At 38.9% G+C, this 13,116-nt stretch overlaps 1 protein-coding gene across 1 annotated transcript in view; it reads left to right on the forward strand.

The window, feature by feature from the left end:
- The window catches only part of COL15A1 (collagen type XV alpha 1 chain), a 123,345-nt gene that overhangs the window by 80,986 nt on the left and 29,243 nt on the right, over window positions 1–13,116 (forward strand). Inside the window, exons 19-23 of the mRNA XM_068200539.1 lie at window positions 3,046–3,108; window positions 4,019–4,054; window positions 4,148–4,231; window positions 9,187–9,252; window positions 11,070–11,105. Coding sequence (XP_068056640.1) covers window positions 3,046–3,108; window positions 4,019–4,054; window positions 4,148–4,231; window positions 9,187–9,252; window positions 11,070–11,105 — 285 coding nt within the window. The remainder of the gene's footprint in view (window positions 1–3,045; window positions 3,109–4,018; window positions 4,055–4,147; window positions 4,232–9,186; window positions 9,253–11,069; window positions 11,106–13,116) is intronic.

The raw sequence follows: 13,116 nt of genomic DNA on the forward strand, positions 1-13,116 counted from the left end.
CTTCGTATGCTAATCATTTCAAAAGCTATTAAGCATGTGTAGTTTGTTCCTTGAAATGGGTTGGTGGTCCTTTTCATGGGGAGGGGTCCCAAAATGACGAAGTAAATGAAGTCTTCCTCATTCTGACCTTTCTACCTTTTCAATGCAAATTGAATTCCCATTCCCTGGGTAGAATTCCCATTCCCTGTCTTCAATTGGTTTCAGAACAGAGGAGGCCCACAATTGTCTTATGTTCCTAAAAGCTATTTCTCAGTTTCTGTATTCTTCATTATAAACCCAGCTAACTAAACATTGTGTTGACAAGCAATCAATTATTAGTTAACTACGAACTCTTAACTTCATCAAGGCCTACTCATTTATTTTAATTAACTCTAGTAAGGCTTATCTCTAACTAAAATCTTAACTCCTCTAAAATCTCTAAATCCCTTGAAGTTTATGTGTCAAAGGAAAGTAGCATACATGTTTAAAACTCTTGCAATTACTGCTCACTTTAATACTTGAGCCCTACTGTGTCTCTGTTTAAGAGAGAAAGAGGCAACATAGGTCCCCCAGGTTCAAAGGTGGGAAGTTTATTTAACCTGATCTAAAACCTCAGTTGTTTCTTTCTTCTGTTTCTTTTCATCTCTTCATGCACTTAGGGAATACACTTAATGAACATTTCTTGCTCTGTCAACATATTAAAGCCCAGAGTGGCTTCACAAACCCCTTTCTCTGGTGAATTGTGAGTGTCAGGAGCCAGTATAAGCTGGTGCTTAAGACTTCTGCCTAAAATGTGGTTAAAATTGCATCTAAAATTGCATCTAAAAGGTGCGTGTCTTCAAAGGCGTCTTGCAAGGCCCTTCACATTTTCACCAGAATGAAGATAAAAATCAGCAAAGCTTAGACAGAAAACTAAATTCCACATGCCTCTGTTCCTTCATATGGTGGTGTGTAGCTCTCACCCAACACCAAAGCGCCCCACAGGTCTGTGCTACAGTACTAGGCTCATGTCTGTCTTAATCCCTGCCTGTTCTACTTTGAACTCCTCTTGGAGCCCACCCCAAAACTCCTCCTCTGCTGCTCCTTGCTGGTCCCTGTCTGACCTGAGTGTGTCTTGCAGGCATAAGCCAGCAGAGAGCACTGATGTGACTCATAGAAAATTAAAATAAAAAATGAAATGAAATGAAAATAAAATAAAATAAAATAAAATAAAATCAAATCAAATAAAATCAAATAGCCTTCTCCTGCATTTGGGACAGCCCTGAAATCAAAATTTGCTCTAGGAAACAAGATAAATGCAGTTATGCTTGCTGAGTATTTACAGGAGTATTATCACAGTCTTCTAGCAGCATCTGCTTATTTATTTTTTAAAAATACCAACAATGTAGCAGGACTCTTCTTGCCATAAATTCCATCTGCTGTATATATTATGAGTGTTGTAATTTCACATAGATATTTGTCAGCATGATAATTAAAGCTGATGCACTGACACACAGGACAGTAGTTTAACTCTTCTTAACCAGTTTGAGACTATAGAATATTTTCTTTATTATTCCTACATGTCCTTTCTTCTGAGGTCCTTTTTCTAGTAATTATTATTGTTTTATGTGAGACTGCATTTGAAATATGTGTATATTTTAAGTGGAGTGACTACAGGATTATTTTAAAAATAAGAAATTTATCCCTTTAACCCTCAAACTAAAAAAGATCATGGTCCTTTTGTACCTGAGCAATGAGCTACATTCTTAAAATATGATGGGAGTTAGAAATAAGGATGTCTCTGAATACATTAGTTGCAATGAAACATCTTACCTATCCTGAATCTTTTCTTCCCATTTAAATTTCATTAGGAAAATGAATGGGAGAAATTATTCAACATTTGTAATGGTAGAAATCTATCCTGCAAGTACAAACATGCCTGAAATGACAGCATTCTCAAGATAATTTCCTCTGCCCATTTACCTTTGCTGCAGATAGATACCTATAATTTATCATAAGCACTTGAGAAACTCACGTCCGAGTACCTTTTTTACTGCTTATGCAGATACCAGAATCCCAGTAGTTGCTTTGATGCCTAAATTCCATTAGCAGTCAGACATCCTTTATCCTGTCTATAAAATTGTTTATAAAATGAAGAATGGAGTACTTCAGAAATCATACTGTTTTGCTGACCCACACTCTTCAGTGATCACTGACCAAAAAAAAAAAAGCAGTGACAATATCCTTTCTTAATGAAGCAGGCACATTAAATCTCTTATGGTGGTACTATCTATTGTTAAAACCCAAAAAAAATCCCCAGCATATTTAAAAAAAACCCTAAAGCAAAAAAAAAACAACAACAACAACAAAAAAAAAAACCAAACACATACAAAACAAATACCCAAAAAACCCCACCAAAAAATCAAGCTAGCAAGAGTAATCAGTCCCTTAGATGAATCATTAGGTTGCTCTGTATCATTTCCTTTGCTCTTTCATATGATGCAGAGAAAAACAGATGCAAAAATCATAGCTCACTATTGATCTGGTCCTTTAAGAATTTAGAAACTTCTTTTATCCATTTTTCTCAGGGAAAACTGCATTATCATTAGTGCCTCTGGTTTTCCCATGGTGCAGAGTAGCTATCAGATTCCAGCAGTCATATACAGTCATGTATTAAAATACAGCAGAAGATGTTTTTACCCCACATACTGACTTCTGTCTACATCCAATGCCAATGTCTACATCCCTTCTCTTCCTCCAGCTTGAGAGTCACTTAACTGAAGGGTAGAAATAACTCATCAAATGTATTTGGGGAAAGGAACAAAATTCACCCTTTTGCTAAGCAAGGGTGGAAGCAGTGAAAAATGATTGAAGCTGCAGGGGAAAAAAAAGCCATAAGCTTGCTCTGGAGAGGGGGAAAGAGCAGGAGGAGTGGAGAGAGCAGATGACTAATGAGATAATGAGCCTCCCCCAAACCTGCCCACTAGCCCGTTCAGAACCATATCGTGACCCTCCCCAATGGCACCTTCCTGCTTGTGTGAAACTGAATGCAGTTTAGAGAGAATAATTTTATGTTTTTTGTGGCAGGGGATGCCAGGCACAGATGGAAAACCAGGCTTTCCTGGCATTGCTGGGCATCCCGGAGAAGTGGTGAGTAGGGTTATCATCATCTCTGATCACTTGACCACACTGGCTCCCAAACCTACCTCTTACAGATCAGTAGGATTGGTACTTGCTAGCAGAGTGTGAAGAACTGGGGATGTGTTTGTCCTGCTTAACCTGGAGCAGTTACCTCAGACAAAAAACACAGAAGCAGACTGTAACTTGCCCATGCCTCCCTCATCAACCAGAAGAGATACAGGCATCTCCAAAGGCTAGTTCTGATTCCTCAATGCTCCTTCTGCTTTTAATTATTCAGAAACCAGCTCTGCCTTTAATTAGAGGAAATCCAACAGGCTCATAGATGATTTTAAGGTATTTCTCATGCTTAAGACCCTCGAGGATTACAGTGTGCTTTGCTTGGGAAGTCCCACAGCTCATTCCCTGGCATCTTCCTCTCACTTGTGCCAGACAAGTGTCTGCATTTCTAGCACAGGGAGTTCTACAGAGGTGCTGATCAAACTTAGAAATAAGCTGCCTGAAAGATGACAGTTGAGCTCCCCTGTCTTCTCTTGTCGGATCCCCTGGGAAATCCCAGATGCAGCTGATGTGGTTGATGCCAGAAAAGGACAGCACAGCCAGGGGTGGCTGATTTCAGTGCAGTGAAAGAAAGGTTCACTGGATTAATTCCCAGCTAATGAAATGTTTTATGCCCATTTGCTTCTAGTCGTCTGTGAACTCTGTCAAAAGTTCTGGGAAATACTTTTAAACATCAAACCTTCAGAAAATCTGAGTAGGCCCCGTGTGTGTTTTGAGAGAGCTGGGGATTGATTGTTCTGTACATGAAAATCACTGCTGTGCTCTTTTGTGAAGCAAGGGAGCGCACATTTCATAATTTCACCTTTTAAATCACTTATGCTCTTTTTTTTTTTTTTTTTTTTTTTTTTTTAATCACCTGAAGGGTCCAAAAGGAGAGAAGAGTGACCCAGGACCTCGGGTAACATTGTGTGGATTTCATTATTTTCAAAAAACCTATGTGAAATGTAGTGCTTAGTGTATGGGTTTTCCACATGTAATGCTTTTGAAATAGGGTGAAACAGGACAGGATGGGAGCAGTATTGTGGGACCACCTGGACCACCAGGACCGCCGGGGCCAGTCATAGCAATACCTGAGGTAAGTGTTCATGTCGAGCATTGAGGTCTGTAACTCCCCTTACAGAGAAGAGGGCACAAGTGGTTAACACACTGGCAATTTTGCTGCTCACATTCAGGTCATAAGTCTACTCCGCAAAACAAAAGAATTTCAATATGTCTCCGTATCATATGGATTTGTTTTGAAAATATTAGACTGGAAGAAAGTGGGTAAAGTGCTTAACTACAAGAGTTATGAGGTCATATTGAACATCTCTTTAGGTGGTTCTGCAGGAGTTGTGAGCATCAAATAGAAACCAACAGAGAAATACAAAACTGGGAATATTTAACAAAGCAAAGCATCTGAGGCACAGTAGTATGTGCGGGAGAGTCATTTCCTGATAATTGTCCACTGTACAAACCAGAGCACTGACTCTGGAAGCAACAAGGGGTAAAATAGTAGAAGCCCATAAAAGCTATCCAGGTATGCTTTAGATGCAGGTATATTTTCAGTTAGTTTTGCAGTGTGTGCATCAGCCTTTGCAAAAACAGTACTATATGCAGTAATGAAGGCTGGAGATCAGGATGAATCCCACTTGGAGATGACAACAAAAATCTTAGTAGTTGCCCTGGTGTGACAAGATCTGGAGGAACTGTGAGTGACTGCAGGAAACTTCACCTTTGAGAGGTGGAGGTGCCTGAAACAGACATGTCCATAGGAATGCATATAAGGACAGTAAGAAGAGTTTTGTAATTGCAAGAAGAGAAAATGCCCAGCTGAGAAATCTGTGTTAAGGGGAGCTTGGCACCATCATTATAATAAAGCTGAACTACATGTTACCTTTTTTGACTGAAACAACTGGACTTTCACTTAGGCTTCTGCTACCAATACTAAATACAGCATTAATTTCCATCCCATAGGCCACATCACATGTCCTAACAGAAGTGATATTTTCTTTACTGAATTTACTGGGAATCCATGCAGACTACTAGGATCTTGGATCCTGAGTCTTGGATGAGCAGAGTTATAGACTCACATAAATGTTGGTTGTGTTCAAAATCATGCTCATAGTGGGACTGTCAGCAGCTCTACACTTTATCACAATTCTGTTGGAGTTTCTGGGGAACTGCTCAATAGGTGTGATAGAAATGCTGATGTAAAACTCATGTTCTTTCTTACAGCCCTGCCATGGTGCCACTGTGTGGCCTTAACTCTTATCAGTGACTAAACAGCTCTGTTTGCAATAAAAATGAACCTCAATGTGTTGCTCCATAGCTTACTAATACTTGAAAAAAAACCACTGTGACAGCCTCAGAGGGTGGACAGTACATATAAAGAACATAAAAAGATTATTGAAGCTGACATAACTAATGACACTCCACGCTTGCTGGAGGCTGCATGGCTCCCTACATGTACTAGTCACAGTCCACACATCTGTCAAACATGTAGCTATGTCTGAAGAAATCTAAAGTGCATCCTCTGAATCCTCCAGATCCCCTGTATGAATTACTTTTACCATGTATTACAGAAATGTATAGAGCCTGGTAGAATTTGTATTGCATTAGGTGTATTACAATCCATATAGAAACCCATTTCCTTCTCTAAGCACTTTTGGGTTTTAGAAGTAAACTCTTTTTAAAAATTGAGAGCATTTATGGCTTTATATACATTTGTAGTAAAGGTGTTCTGGGGAGGTACAGCAAGAGCCGTCAAATCCTCTGTATTGTTAATCAGAATATTTCTCTGAGAACTTGGTGTACTGGATTTTGATACAGTTAATGAAACGTGTGGAAATATCCGTCACTATGTATGGCATTGAATTCTTCCTATCTCACAAATGCTTATGTAAGAACAGGACATTTGTTTGCAATAAGTTTGCTGAGATAGACATTAAATTATCCAAGTGCATTTTGTTGACTCAGTCTCTCATCTTTCATAGTAATCTTCAAATATGGAAAAGAACTATTGCAAGCAGACCTATCAATTGCAGTTGGAATTGCAGAACTAAAATAAATAACACTGCCAGCTGTTGTAATATGGATATTGACTTGATGTAGGTAGAGCAGCAGAGATCAGTGTTCTGAGTGAACCATAGGGCACTTAGAGAGATTACTCTCCAGGTCAGGGTCATTCATTTAACCATTGTGTAGCCAAGAACAATACTTGGCTTACAGAAGTCCAATGGACTTATCCATCAGAGCTGGAAAGAAGATTTCTTAAGAAGGTCTGTGTGGCTATGACTAAACCAACTTTATGTTGCTTGATGAAAAAAATAAGCAAATAAAGAGTTCGTTCAGTTTCAGCACTGTTGAAATATTTAGAGCTGACATGGACAGCTGTGGCCCAGGGCCAGGCTTCACCAGTAGGTATCTGGCTGATAGCACATTGATTGAGCTGCACTGAAAAGTGGACCTTGTTTTCCTTCTCATTTCACCTGGTCCCTATGTGAATGGAAGAGATTTGCTTCCTTCAAGAACCACTTCTCATACCATGAAAATAAGTGTTAGGGGAAAACCAAGGTCTGCAGTGGAACCTATCCATTTCCAGGCTTCTGCAGTTCCCACCAGCAATGTGGGTCTCAGAGGCTTTCTGTCCTTGCTGCCTCCTCTGTTGCCTCCTGTGATTGATCAGGAAGTCTGCTCGGACTCATCATGTTTTAAAAAAAACAGTGTCCCTCTGTTTGCTGCTGTTTGATATTCCAAAACACTAAAATCAATATTTCTCATCCTATATTGGCTATTTCACTCTTTCAGAGCATAGTTGCTGATACTCAGTGCATTTTCATTAATGGAATCATGATAACCAGAAAACCATAATATTTGTTGCTATGATTTTATCACACAAATTTAGTTTGGTATAGTACAGAAGTAGTTTTGAATAGAGAAATGTTATTGGATTTAAATTTCAGACTTTTAAACCTTCATATTTGGCTGGCACTATTCACCCATAGTTTAATAAAAGAAACAAAAGTCACAAAGAAAGGTTAGTGTTGAGGGTGTAAAGCAGATGTCAAAAGATTTTGTTCAGCCTGTTCTTTCTGTAATTCTGACAAAGCTATATTCATGCCTTTTGGATACAAAGCTGAAGGTTTATTTAGAAACCAAACCAGATAATCATCCTAAAATATCACAGTGAAGAAAATATGGAAAACAATGTTGTCTCTACTATTGTAGTCAACAGTTTCTGAACTAATTCAATATGTTGAAAAGTTATATTGCTGGATTGTTGTTATAAAAGCTGTTTACACACTCAAAACCAAGGATGAATAGTTATATACCTGGAAGAGGTTGTGAAGAATGCAATCTTTTCCTCTAATCATCACTCTTCTACGTTTTGTTTTCAAATGTTCTTCAGCATTATGTACAGTTTTCTGACTTCCAGTCACTATTTCCTTTTGCAGATCAACTGTATGTGTAAAACATACAATGTGCCTGATCCCAAACTCAGCAAAGCCTTCAGGATTCTTTTCACTGACTTCAGTATAGTTTGGATTGAGCCCAAAAACAATGAATAATGAGTAATTCCACAATGAAAAGACGATGTAAACCCAGGGCTCCTGGATTTCTGCCACCAGATAAAGCAGAACAATTGCAGCAGTGGGACTCTTTTATTACTGTCATTTAAGTAGCAGGCTGTGTCCTGTTCCTTTTCTGAGGCATGTAAAACTGGAAATAGAGTGGGACCAAGTGCATCATACTATCCATGAAGAGTGCAGCAGAGTTCATGCAGCCTGGGAGTTGGAGTGCTGCCTGTAGGATCTAAACTCTATTTTTACTTGACAATTTTTCTGGTGGTTTCTGTAGAACATGAGGACAGGGAGTAGAAAGAAGAACCCAGGAGAAGCAGCAAGCTTTAGTTGTATGAATTATTCAACATGACCTCAAAGTACAGAAAGCTGACTATACACTGCCATGCTCAGATGACAATGGATAGGATAGGATAGGATAGGATAGGATAGGATAGGATAGGATAGGATAGGATAGGATAGGATAGGGTGTGTGATCTGGATTTGAAAAATAGTATTCTGAGACTCATAAGAGTATTGGAAGTGATCTCTGGAGGGCATATGGTCAAACTCCTATTCAAAGCAAGGTAGTTTCAAACTCAATTCCTGCATACTGTATTCATAACAAATGTTGGAAAATATTGGTGGTCTATTCATGTTGATCTACACATGGTTGCAGGCAGTAAAAGAGGCATTCAAATCTCACAAAACCTCAGTGACAACGTGTTTATTCATGGGCTAAGTAAATCCCTGGCACCTGAAGGCCTGCCCTGTCCTGGCATTGAGGAGTGTTGGACCAGAGCTCCAAAGGTCACTGTTCACCTTCATTATTAGGATTCTGTAATCGAATTATGCAGAAATGCTTGGGCTAATGGGAAGCTCACCATTTCCAGAATAGGAAGCAGTGCAATTACACTGTGCTGTTCAGGCATCTTGAGACTCAGCAGCGGGTAGCGCAGGAGCTGCTCCACATCACAGTTAGGGGTTCCAAGCTAGTTTCAGATACAGCAGCATGATCAGTACTGACTTAGGAATTGCAGCATGGCGTTGCATAGTGTGATGCAGACATGTCCAGAATATAATTAAAACTTCAGCTCTGCAACAGAGGATGAGTGTGTTCAGACTGATTCACCATCTTAGAATGCCAGTGACACACTGGAGCATAAAACCTCCATTTGATCTTTATCTTGCTGAGGAGAAATGGCTTCAGGCTGCAAAATTTCATGTCATAGCTTTCAAATTAAAAACATGAGTCAGTTAATTAAATTTCTGAAAGCATTCTGAGATCTTTACAGAAGAAATGTAAAAGAAATTCTAGGTTTTCTTTATTCCAAATGTATGAAGAAAATTAGAAGTAGAGAGCCTTTTCTGTCACCTTAATTATGTTTGGTGTTTTTTCATAGTTTTAAAGAGATAATTTTACATTTCTAAAAATGTGTGTGTGCCTTAGATAAACCATTTGAAATAACCTGTTTCTTAACAACTTTTTTAGTTACTTCACAATGACACAGATGGAATTTCTAATTTTACTGAAATTAAAGGACTGCTTGGGCTGCCAGTGAGTATACACTGCTTTATTAAATCTTCAGATTTGTTCTTCAACATCTCCTTTTGAGTATCAACTAAAGATGAGTTTCCTATACATTAAGATTGTGTTTCTGCTAACTTCAGCACCAAACTCTGAGGAAGTACTTTCAGGCAGAAGTGAGTTCTGTGTGAACAAACTACTTTTACACATTTGTATGAAATAAATTGGCTTATCTCTGATTCTGAGCTATATGCTCAGAATTATAGAAATGTAGAACTGTTGCAAAAATAGAGACCAAGGTTCACATTTCTTCCATTTTTTCCTTCTTGTTTTCCAAGTCACATAGCATTGGCATAAAAAGTATTTTGTTCAGTTCTGCTTGAGACTTCAACTAGAAATGCTAGGCTCCTGTGTATGAGTTTAGTATCACACAAATTATAGCTGTGAATGAAAAACTAGGAATTTAATGAGAGAACAACAGATGTGAAACTCAGGTTCTCTTCTAGCTGCACAATAGTTCCGTCAAATACTTGAAATCCTGAATGCCTGGTAATGATTGGTAATGATTTCAAATTCCTAGAGCTGGATCCAAAGAGAAATGTACCTTTTCCAAGTTGTACAGTCTATTCAAACTTGCCGAAAAGTGTACAACATATTGCAATTTGCAAAATCTTAACCACCACAAATTAAGCACCTCACTTTACAGCTAGTTTCATTTGTGAATTCTAGTTTGTATGTTTCATTTTATCTGTTTTCTTGTGGGTGAGCACTGTGATCTCCTCCACATTCAACCTCTGATGAAACAAGGAAAGTCAGAATATTCATAGCCAATAGCAGAATTTCACTCTACATAGCTTAAGTTTGCAAAAACTTTGTATCTTATTATTACAGCTGTCCCAAAACAAATATTTACTGAATCTGTCATTGAATTGGGAAGAAGGGCATTAGCTCCAGCAGCAGCTTGTAACCTTTTTTTGCTAGCCTAGCATGGCTCTTTCCACTTGTTAAACCATAGAACAGCTTCATGTTATTGTGGCTGCATCCAGCCATGCTTATGGTAAAACAGTTTTCATGGAAGAGTATTTTAATGTATGTCTCAAAGACCTGGTTCTCCTAATCCCTGGATGTAATAGGATGCTAGGACAGTATGGGTTCCCTTGTGTGACCTCTGCCACAGTATTTGCCACAGGTAATTCAAATCTTTGTTTTGTGATAGATGTTAGAGTCACATTCCCATAAAATAGAAGTAGGTCTTGTAGCTTGAAGAGCAGTTGCAGTGAGAAAGACTTGAACCTCAGTCTCAAAGCTCTAACTCTAATCAGGAAACAGGTGCAGTCTCATAGTGAGTGGGGAAATAAACATTCTGCTGTTCTGAACCAGAATTAAAGTGTCTCTCTGCAATTACCAGAGCAGGGCAATCTTAAATGTGACCAATACAAATCCCAATATGTGATTCTATTCACAGCCTATTACACACTCTGTTTTCTATCCAAAGACATCCAGGACCAAAATGGGAAAGGTGGGCAGCTTCTGTGGTCTCTGTGCCAGTATCTGTAAAAGATTCAAGAGGAGGCTGAATAATGGTTGCATGCCTTTCTTATGTAGAAAATGTCATCCTTTTTCAGTCTTTTCTGCATCTCTGCCTCAACAGTTTTTGAGAGTACATACTAAGTTAGAAGCATAGGGTGTTGTGGAGGTTCACACCTTTACTGTCAACTTAATGAAGTTCTTAATTCAGTAGCAGATGAGTTGATATTCACAAATCACACAATACATGAAAAATGCATACTCTGTTTTGCAAATCTGTAATATGTGTTTGTAAGGGTGTGAGTTTTTTAATTTTGCAGGGGCCAGATGGCAAGCCAGGTCTATCAGGATTTCCTGTAAGTATTAATTACCTAGGATTGAAACATATTTCCTAGTATTTTAAAATATTTTTCAATATAGTTTAATGTTTTTTAAATGTATATTGTACACAATTTGCATGAAGTCTAATAAGTTTTCACATAGGATGCTGCAGGTCCTAGGAAGTTAGAAATTTCAATTTCAAGTTAGAAATTTATTCTGTTGGAAATGAAGTATACTCCACTAGGCTTATCTCAGTGTCAGTTCTGTAGTTTAAATCTGGGCGTAATTGATGGAAAATTGCTACCTAAGGAAGGCCTATGCTATATAGGAAAAGGAAATGGAACAAATGGACTTCTAAATGTTATCTGCATATATATATATATATTATATATATATATATATATATATATATATATATATATATATGTAAATATGTTATTCCTCAGGCTTTTTTGTCACCACTACAAAGATGTTCCCTTTTCATTTTATCCTTTAGGAAATATTTAAGATTTTTCATAATAACATACCATGGCTACCATATAAGCATTTCACAACCATAGTACCAAAAGGTGCCTTTTGCTATGCTACATACCTATTGTGCTCAGACTGCCTTACATGTATAAGCATCTTCATTAATAACTTAGACATGGGACTTGGAGGGATACCAAGTTTCAGACGATACAAAATTGGGAGGAGCTGTCAACTCCTGCTAAGGCAGAAAGAGCCTGCAGAGATACCTACATAAACCAGAGGGCTGAAAGATCACCAGCTGTATGACGTTCAACAAGGGAAAGGGGCAGATTCTGCACCTGGGATGGTCACCCTGGTTGTGCACGTAGACCAGGGAATGAGATGCTGGAAAACAGTGCCAGGGAAAGAGACCTAGAGGTCCTGGTTGGTGGCAAGTTGAATATGAGTCAGCAGTGCCCTGGAAGCCAGGAGGGCCAACTGTGTCCTGGAGGGCATCAGGGACAACATCAGCAGCTGGGCAAGGGAGGTGATCATCCCACTGTGCTCTGTAATTGGACAGCCTCACCTTGAATGCTGGAGGACAGTTTTGGGTGCCACAATGTAAGAAAGACATTAAACTGTTAGAGAGTGTCCAAAGGAGAGCTGTGAAGATGGTGAAGGGTCTTGAAAGGAAGCCATGTGAGGAGCAGCTGAGGTCATTTGGCCGGTTCAGCCTGGAGAAGAGGAGACCAAGAGGAGACCTCAATGCAGTCAACAATTTCCTTGTGAGGGGAAGAGGAGGGGCAGGCACTTATCTCTTCTCTGTGGTGACCAGTGACAGGACCTGAGGGAATGGCCTTAAGTTGTGTCAGGGGAGGTTTAGGTTGGATATTAGGAAAAGGTTCTTCACCCAAAGTGTTGGGCACTGGAACAGGCTCCACAGGGAAATGGTCACAGCACCAAGCCTGACAGAATTCAAGGAGTGTTTAGACATTGCGCTCAGGCACATGGTGTGACTCTTGGGGTGTCCTGGGCAGAGCCAAGAGTTGGACTTTGATGATCCTTGTAGGTGTCTTCCAATCCAGAATATTCTGTGATTCTGTGATTATTTGGCTTATGACTTCAGATAGTATTGTTCTAATTATTGTATTTATATTCTGTGTAGTGTGATGGAATTACTTTCCCTTGTTATGATTGTTCTACAGTTCAGAGCATGTATATGGTCTCAGGATCCTTTGTCTATTGCCTGAGAACAATTAAGCCGAAAACTCGGAAAGCTGACCAAAGATGTCAACAAAATGCGGGCAAATTGACCAAAATTCTACAGAAGGTTGCTTTCTGAGTCCTGAGTATTGTGGACTGCATGGAAAACCAAAGAAAGGGGAAAAAGATCCTTAAAAATATATTTCATTTGAAAAAGAGCTGGTAACATTTAGAAGGTGATACAATGAATTCTTGGTCCCTTGTAGAATTTCTACAGACATGAAAATACCATTCTTGTTCTCACCTCATGTCTTTTATTTATCTCTTGACAAATGCAGAAATTATGTAGACTTGAGTTTAGGTAAAAAGAGTTTTGGATTGCCTTGGAAGATT

The sequence above is a fragment of the Anomalospiza imberbis genome, chromosome 1 (assembly GCF_031753505.1).
Source record: "Anomalospiza imberbis isolate Cuckoo-Finch-1a 21T00152 chromosome 1, ASM3175350v1, whole genome shotgun sequence".
NCBI lineage: Eukaryota > Metazoa > Chordata > Aves > Passeriformes > Viduidae > Anomalospiza > Anomalospiza imberbis.